We start from the raw sequence: 9,528 nt of genomic DNA, 5'->3' as shown, positions 1-9,528 counted from the left end.
CACACACACACACACACACAGGCACACGTACCAGCTGAGGCCATAAGACCAACTGTGTAATTATACATGTGTAATTGCACCCTAACCAATCAAGCACAGTGAGAGAGAAAGACTGCTGGAGATAGAGAAAGGCAGGTGGATGTAAGAATAACTGCCATTTCCCCTGTCTCTTGAGATAATCAGCCATACCTTGCGCCTGCGGTCCCTGGATCGATTCCTCTTTTTTATCTTTTCTTCCTCCTTCTCCCTCTGCTCCTGGGCGGCGGCCTCCGCAAGGTCCTTGGTCTTGCGGAGCTGCTTGGCGGCTTGCGCCATGGTGCCGCTGCTACTGTTGCTGCTGCTCCAGTCACGGTCGCTCCAGCCCTCCTCCTGTTTGCACTACCACCAGTCGTCCCGGTTTCCTCTTCCTGTGTCCCTCTGTCCCCCGAGCCCCGTCACTTACTACCTCTTCTCTGGTGGCCACCACGACATGTGTGTGTATGATGCAAGCACGAGGAGCGTCTGTGTCCAAATATTTTGTGTGTGTGTGTGTGTGTATGTCTTGTGGCTGTTGATGGTAGAGCAGCCACAAGACAGCCTCCAGCAGCCACAAAGAAAGATGCTACAGCTAGTGGTGCTGATGTTGCTTCTTATGCCGCGGCTGCTACTCATCCAGTCTGCTAGCACTGCACTGAATTGCCTCCCCTCCCCCTTTCTTTCTCTCCTACCTTCCTCCCTTCTCTCCTCTCTCCTCCCTCTGCTTGCAGAGACCAGTCACGCAGTTCTGTGTACAGCACTGTAGGGATCCTGCTGCAGAGCTCCCTCGTTTTATCTGTCAGATGCCCTCCTCTTCCTGCTGCTCTGCATCTTTCTCCAGTTTTCTTCTTTGTTAAAGGCTTTTTTTTTTCAGAATAGCTGTTTTTTTTATAAGTGAGGTACAAAAGATGAGGGCGCTAAAGCTGCTGAATGCCTTCAAATAATTTTTTTCTCACGTCTTTTTTCCCTCTCTCTGCCAATAGCTTTTCTATGGCACCTCCCTCCTGGAAACAGACAGAGAAGAAGAACAGAAGTGAGAAAAATGGGAGCTTGTGAAACAGAAACGGGTTTCTAATATGCAGCATCATGCTTTTACGATGAGTCTTTGCACAGCTTGGCCAAAAGTCGATTTTAAGGTGGCATGGAAACAGTATGCTGTGTGATAAGTATTAGACCTGCCTGTTTCTCTCATGTTTTGTCAGAAGCAGAACAGAAGAAAAGCATCAACGATGTGAACGCCTCATAAAAACTGCATGCTCCTCTCCCTTCCCCTTCATTCCACCACTTTTCCTTTTTCCATCAAATCAAGAGGGTATGCACAGATGTTTGGTGCAACAAAAAACAACATTACCATTCATTTTTGAAAAACTACTAACAGTTTTTGCAGGTAATCTCCAACTGATTTTGACTGTGTCACCATCTAATGGAAAATTGACTTGCTGTGCCTTCATATGATTATAAAATTTGTTTTATTTGGTTCTAATAAGCTAACATTCAGGTTTAACTTAAAATCCTTCTTATTTTCCTATTGTGAGTCAAATCCGGAAACCAATTTTCAAACTATAAAATCCATTATATTCAACAGACATGACAATATCTGTTTGTTTATCTGTTTGTTGTCTTATCAACAGTTGCATCTTATTTCCAAAATGAATTATTTCTTTAGCTATTATTAATTCATTAATATAACACATTTGCATTCTGTACACACTGTTCATCACCAGAGTGTAGGTCTACCAACCCCCCCCCCTCTCTCTCTTTCTTTCTTTCTTTCTTCCTCTCATTTATTCCCCCATCCGCCCCTGCAACATCATCTTTCTGCAGAATGATGTAGCAACCTAAAGTGCAGCATAGGAATGCATAGGAATGCATACATTTTATATTCATAGATGCCTTCTGTGTTTGTGTGACTCTATGCAACTTCTTGCTTCTTTGTATGCATCACATCTGAGTGACATTTTATACGGATACTAATGGATCTATTAAGCTAGATCCATTAGTATCAGGCTAATGGATCTAGCTTAATAGATCTAGCAACAAAATGTATGCCAGAGCTTGCCTTGGACTCACCATCAAAGCAACCAGACTAATTGTTGCAAATCCTGCCTAAAAACTCCCCCTAGAGTGATCCATGTGCCCTCTGAAAGCTATGTGCATAAAATACAGACTAAATAGGTAATAGTTTATGCAACAGTGTGGCTATAGGACTCTAGTGCAAATATCTCACATGAGCAGCTATTTAGACTTTCTAGTAAATAAAGCACAACGGGAACATTAGTCCAGTTTGTGCCTGTCTTTACCTCTTTATGGCGTCATTTATTCACCTGTGGGAAGGAAAGCATTGTTGTTGCTGTTGCTCTTTTCATGCATTAACTTTATGTAATTTTTTTTTTAATTAACAGAACTTTCATTACTGAAAACTGAAGCCAAAGTGGAAGCGCCTCAAACCCGCATTCTTTCTAAATGGCAGCAGGGGGCGATTCCTCTTGTTGCAAAAAGACTTAGTTGAACTGAAGGACAAATGTAAATGACTGTGAGCTTCCTTGCTCTATGACCTCAGTAAACACTTTTCTGATTGGTTTATAGCCTCAATCTCTAGTTTCAAGTTAGTGAACAAAGGCATAGTTATTTCTGATAATGCTGACCTGTGCTCTGGACTCTTTCCAAAGGCTTAGATAGCAACAGCCAAAACACTCTACTTCAGCCTGAGCAGGGTGAAGCACAGGAGCAGGTTTAGGCAACTGTAGGTTACTGTTGTATTCACACTTTTGCAATTTACAAACAAACAGTCAAACAGTCTTTGACAGCTTTCAGCACACAAAACCAATATGTAATGAACAGAACTCTAAACAACTTTAAGATCAACGTAAAAAATATCCATTGACCTTTTTTCTTTAGACACAGGATTGTCATCAGCAGGAACATTTTGATGGTTAGAATACAGTATTGTAAAAGTTTTATGCCACCCCCAATTTCTTTATGTTTTCATTCCAAGGAGCCAGTCCTATTCTTACTGTCTTTCTTTCTTCTCTGGACACTGACTACACATCACAAATAACACAGAACCAATTTTAAATTGTATCTTTGTGACAGAGAATAGAACAAAAGAGAGCGCTGAATGCCCTTCAAGAAGCCTGAAGAACTATTCCTGAAGACTTCTTAAAGAATTTATAAGAAAGCTTTAGAGAGTTCAGACTGTGTTGAAAAATAAAGGTCAAATAGTCGTACCAAATACTGACTTTCAAGCTCATTGTAACTGCTGTTTTTGCCATATATAATGTTTGTTTACACCTGTTTCCAATATTTACTAGGAGTCTCTAAAGAAATCAGGAGCAGCTAGACATGTATTCTATTACATAATAACTTAAATGACAAGATAAAAATAGATCATAACCTGCAGATTTCTCTCTATTACATTGTGGTAGTGTGTATTTGAAGTTAAAGCCATTACTACTCCCATAATGTATGTTTCTGATATTTTATATTTTGGCTACAGTTAAGAAAACCCAGGGTAGCTAGTTTACAGGGCTTCTACTGGCCAGCAGAACTAGGTTGGTATCCCAGTAGTTAGCCAGCTAGCAATACAACCACTATATTAACTAAGATATATGAGGCTATGATATATGATAGCCCGTGATACCTACTCATAACATTTCTGTTGCAATATACTTTTAAGAAAAAACAAAAAAATCTTGGCCTAGCTAAAGTTGGGCTAACATTTACAGGCATAGTCCAATATTTGCTACTGATTAAAAAAAAATAAAATAAAATAAAGAATGCCGATGCAGTCGCTGTTTTTTCCCCCCATAACTATAATAACATTTTTATAAGTCGACATTTTTCAGAAAAGGGTATACTGCTAGCTATTGTGCCAACCGCCAAAGTACAGACTTCATGAATTAACTCATAAACGTAGCTCATGTATTGCATTGTATTTTATTTGTTTGTTTTTCTACTTAATGTACTGTTCTTAAATACAAACTCACTGTTGCCGAAGTTGCGCTCTCCTGCTGTGTTCTATGAAGCCCACTGCGTACATGCCAGCTGCCACTCATGAAAGATAGCTTAGTTAACCTACAAGTGTGTATCACATTAGCTGGATCTTGCACCTATAAGCTATACACTAAGCTAGAATTTAATATAAAAACATATATTGATCCATAAAATGAATAAATGGTGTGTTTTAATTTGCTTGCATGGTCTGAGATGTATTTGCGTTAGAAAGAGCATACTGTGCATGAATCCATCACTGATGAAAAAAAATAAAAATACATTTGCTGGGTCCATTAGCTCCTGAGCCAGTATGGTGTGTGCTAAATATGGAAAATGATTAAGCTGCATATTTTGTTACCTGAAGATCTGGCACTGCAATTTTCTAGCTTAATGAGATCAGTCACTTAATCAGTGTAAGTAATCAGTGTAGCTGTGGAGAAAAGAAACAAGCCAAAGCCATGGTAAACTAGTCTTTCCCAGCGTTTAATGCAATTTTGGGGAAAGTCAGCTCTAAACTTATTTCAGTGACAGTTGCACACATAATTCAGACATGAAGCAGACACAGGGATGTCTGCTGCTAATAAAATCTACACTTTTAATTTCTGGGCATATAAAGAGAATGGGCAGTTGATGAAGACGAGCAGGGGTACAGTTTTTCATATACCTGAACATGAACATAACAGATCACTGACTTTTTGTTTTCTTTAAGACATCAAAAAGATATGCATCATGTAGCCACTGGTCACTTCATTAGTTACATCTTACTCATATTAGCTTGGATCCCCTTTGGCCTTGAGAGCTGTTTTTTATCCCTCGTGGCATAGATTCAACAAGGTGCTGGAACCATTCTTCAGAGATTTTGGTCCATACTGACATTACAGCATCACACAGTTGATGCAGATATGTTTATTGTTGTAAATCTTCTGTTCCACCGAATCCCAAAGAGGCCAGGTGAGGTCTTCTGCTCCCATAGGCCATTTACTTCAATGAGATGCTCTTCTGCATACCTTGGTTGTAACAAGTTGGTATTTGTCTTACTGTTGCCTTCCTATCAACTCAATGTGACTATAGGCCTCTGTGCTTTGGGCAATATTTTGCCTGCAGTATAAGATTCCCAAGGTCAGTGCACGACCGCGATTAAACAGTTTAACACTTTTTCAGTAAATTAAGTAGTGGAGCGCTGGCGAGGAGGATGAGTTATGGATCGTTGTAATTTGTAGTTGCAAAAGTGAAGTCTTGGTTCATCAGTCAGCATATGGTGTAGCGAGAAAGTGTGATTTAATGTCAGCATGTCACGCTCTACGTTCCCGAGTAGATTGGATGGTTTCCAGTGAATGGTGATTCATGATTCTGCATTGCTGAGAGATTTCCATCACTACTATTTAAAGTCTCACACATCACTGCAGCGTCTTTGGTCATCTGGCTTTCACTGTGTTGTTGCACCATCAGGTGGCAAGTGGATGTTATTGCTACCAAACGCCTTATCTCCATCTGTTTCTGCTCTTTAAAAGTATTCTTTCAATCCGTATTTGAAGTTTTTCTAATTGTTTTTCTTACGCACAAATAATAATAAATATGACTCATGTGTTTTGGGTAATGCCCCTGAAATGCCCTAATGTTTCACTGTCTTTCCAGCTCTGCCACATGCCATCTGGCTTTATTCCAATGTAGAATGTGCATCCACCAGTCCTTTGCCCTTGGCGAGGACTTGCACTTCCCTCAGCAAAAAAAAAGCATTTTGGGACTCAGCCAGTGCTGCTGTGTCCATTACAAACTACATCCACCTCGGAAATAAGAAGAGGCAGGGAACGCTGAAACAAAGGACATGTCTTTGTTTTCACCTTGATGTAATGAATCCATATTGTTCTTAGTACGGACACCTTCATCCTGCTTCATCATATGATTTTATGTATTAGATAGATCTTTCTTAAAGGGTTTAACAATTACCACTTGAGTTAAAAATCTTGTGCAAGTCTCTTTTGCTTTATGTTAAAGTATTTCTGTTCCTGTTAACATCAATAGTAACTCTTTCACAATAACAATTAATATGTGTTATTACTGTTATGGCATTACAGTTTAAACCACACAGTATACTAACAGGACAATTTAATTTATAAAGGGATTCACAGAAAAGTGTCATGTCTTCAGTTAAGAAGACTTTTATCTTCTCTCCTTTTTGATGAAGCTACTGTTACCTCTACTACGGATTTTACCATCTTCCACTGCAGTAATACCAGAAATGGCACATAACATATTTTCACACTTGAAACACTAGATGTCAGCAAACTTCAAAGTTTCAGCAAGAAAAAGCCAAACAGGATATTAAGAAACCATTTAATTGCTGAAGAGGTACACACTATAAAAGACCACATACAAATCTGCTGTTATCACACACAAAATATGATATGGTCATTTGTATGATATGTACAAAGTGTAATATCTCAGTTTTTCTTAATCTCGTTCTTGTCTTTCCTCACTTTCTGTACTGTGGTGTGTTCCTTAATCGAAACTGCAGCGTAGAAAAGACCAAATATTAAGATACATAAAATAATTAATTAAGTAATCTCTGCAATAGAGCAAAGAGTATCAATGCTTTTTGCTGTGCTGGCTCTGATATATAATGCTCACCAGGGTAGAAACAGCATGCAGATACATGGTGCAACAAAACACAGAATTATAGCCTGCTCAGCAGTTCAGTTACTTCGTCAGAGAACAATGGGATGGTGTGTTAACCACGACTTGAAAGGAAGAATCCTATAGCAACAAAAGATCCTAAACTTTGCAAATGACTTTTTTTTTTTTTTTATTAACCAGAATTCAAATATAAGGCTTATGTGGACCCTTTTTGTTGCATGCATACATCAAGTTCAGGACACTCTTTGAAGCATCTTATGCTGTAGTAAACTGGTTTATGTCAACACATATGAACAATTAAAGCCACGAAAAGTACTTTTGAAGTTGGTATATATAAACTTTTTTAGGGAGCACGTTTTTGTTTTTGCACAATGTTAGATTGGAAGGTCAGTACTGCCTTTATAATTTGTTAGATATTAAGCTACTGCTAGGACATAGAATAGTAGAAATATGCGATGTTATTTAAGTGGTGACTTTAGCTTACATTTGGCTTCACAGTAAGGGAATAGTGCTATACAAATGTCACTTCATTTCCATATTAGCGTTCAGCCATGACAATGACAGACAACAAAATGTCAAACTTTTCCTTTGAAGAATAAAGTACAGTCAGAGTTTCAAAAGCTCGACAACATATTCTTGGGATGATGATGGATCATCAAAATTAGATTGGTACAATTCATTTATGCTGCCATAATGAGAATGGCTTTGGGGGGAAAAAGGTATAAGAGCTAAATGTTCTTTTTAAATTTCATGCTGTCCACGACCGTGCCTCCATTAGGAACCATTGATCATTGGAGCTGGGTATGCTGGAAACACTCTGAGAATCAAAGTGGTCGGGGGTGAAAAGCACTTGGCAGACATCCAGAAATTATCTCAGAGTCACCCCTGTTGAAGCCAAGATCCCACAGTACTGCAGACCAGCTTCCTGTCCAGGAGAAGAATTATGCAGACTTTCTGTCTTTGCTTTTGAAATGCTGATGAGTAGACTTGCACACATGGCTGATCTGCATTGGTTATAATGTCTCCTTTTTCCATTGTCAAAGCCTTTTCAGCAAGCAACTGATGATGGTGCAGGTTCCATATTTACAACATTTTCCATGAAATATCCATGCCTTCCCAAAAGGTTTCTGTTGTTAGTTTTTGGGAAAGAAAATATGAGATGTATTGAAACATATATATTGCTTTTTTGAAAAAAAGAAGAAAGACCACATCAGTGACAGATTATGTTGTCTCTCGTTTACTCTAGAGCTGCAGCCTCAACCTGCCGGGAATTTTGCTGACCTCCGAGGCTTGGATTACAGTGCCTGAGAGAGCAGTCCAAGCACTAGAGCTGAGGACGTGCACAGATCACAATCAATACTTATTGATCCTGGCTTCTTCTTTTTTTTTAACAAGAGTTACATTACAGTAAATGTGTTTGCTTTGCAGTGGTTCTGCAAATTGCAATGGCAAATAGCTTGTTCCATAGATTAGGAGGTACAAGCTAGATATAGAAGTCTGATCCTTGTCCAGTGGCAAAGTACAGCAAAGTGTGGGTTTGTCTTTCTTGCAGCTCTAAAAGCTGCATATAATGTCATGCATGCTGTGACGTGGCACAAAGTGATAGGAATGGATGTGGTTTGATGGAGTGGGGTATGATAGGACATGACAAGAAAAGGCAGGGCAAGTTGTGACTTAATTGAAAGCCACATGACAAAATGTGCACAAGCTACAAAAACAATGGGACCGTTAACTCTACAAGAGATTTATATGATATGCTGGAAAAAGAATGCATTTCTTAAACCAAACCCAAGCAATGAAACAGTCAATAACAAGAATGCACATATGAATAGATACATGTACAGTCTGTTTCAAAGTTACTAAAATTACAAAGACATGATAATAATAATAACAATAACAATAACAATAATAATAATAATTATAATAATACAATTTATTCATATAGCACCTTTACAAAGTGCTTCACAAGATAAGATAGGAAATAAACAGCAAATAAAAGATTTAAGAGGAGGTAAATACTGTCAGCACAAGGAGATTAAAAGCAAGAAATAAAGAAAATTATAATAAAAACAGGTTAAACAGGTAAATTAAGAAAATTAAAAGCAAAATATAAGCAGCTATAAAATGATCACTAGGAGAAGGTGTTAAAACAATTAGGACAGGAAGGGCAATATAGAAATAACTTAAAACAAATGAACAAAAAAAAAAGCCTGCTTATGAAAATATGTCTTTAAGAGGGATTTAAAAGATAAAATTGAGTTTGCTTATCTGATCTCCTCAGGGAGATTACTCCAAAGAAGGTGCCCTGACAGAAAAAGCTTGATCACTCCCAAGTTCTTAGTCAGGATTGTACGAGCAGAGCCTTGGCTGAGGACCTCAGGGTACAATTAAGGGTGCACGGTGTCAGGTGATCTGAAATATGCTTTGGTCTTAAAAGTTGAAAAAAAAAAAGTCTTAAAATCAATTCCAAAATTAGTAGATAGCCAATGAAGAAAACCTCAAATGGGAGTGATGTGCTCTATTTTTCAGGTTTTAATAAAAAGTATGGTTTCTATATTGTGGATCAGCTATAGCTTTGCTAGCTCAGGCAAATGCGTAATGAATTGCAGTAATCTAATCTAGAATTGATATAAGCATGTATCAAAGTCTTCTATCACATTATATCTCTTTTTGATAAAACTAAGCTGACCTTACTAAGTCTGCTTAGCTATATATATGACATTTAGAATATACCTGCTCCTAAGTAGGATATGTTGTGCCAGTTATAAAATATGAAATTATCATGGCTTCATAAATGCATACAATACTTTAGAATATTGTTAGAGCTAAGGGAAAGAGTTCCTCTGTGTTATGTTTCTATATTTTCCTTTTCCAGAATTAATTGCG

At 38.2% G+C, this 9,528-nt stretch overlaps 1 protein-coding gene across 6 annotated transcripts in view; it reads right to left on the bottom strand.

Moving 5' to 3' along the window:
* ank1b (ankyrin 1, erythrocytic b) overlaps nt 1-992 on the bottom strand; it is a 79,623-nt gene extending 78,631 nt beyond the window's left edge. For 2 of the 6 annotated variants that reach the window (XM_042224789.1, XM_042224791.1), the window contains exon 1: nt 190-991. In XM_042224789.1, the coding sequence (XP_042080723.1) occupies nt 190-315 (126 nt within the window). In that variant the 5' untranslated portion in view covers nt 316-991. Of the gene's footprint in view, nt 1-189 lie in introns of all 6 variants that reach the window. The other 4 variants (XM_042224790.1, XM_042224792.1, XM_042224793.1 and 1 more) reach the window with 3 other exon arrangements.
* Nucleotides 993-9,528: the final 8,536 nt, after the last annotated feature.

This window comes from Haplochromis burtoni, unplaced genomic scaffold, assembly GCF_018398535.1.
Source record: "Haplochromis burtoni strain Fernald_Lab_line unplaced genomic scaffold, NCSU_Asbu1 Contig_151, whole genome shotgun sequence".
Classification (NCBI taxonomy): Eukaryota; Metazoa; Chordata; class Actinopteri; order Cichliformes; family Cichlidae; genus Haplochromis; species Haplochromis burtoni.
The sequence above is the reverse complement of the archived record's forward strand: the minus strand, read 5'-3'. Positions and strand labels throughout refer to the sequence as shown.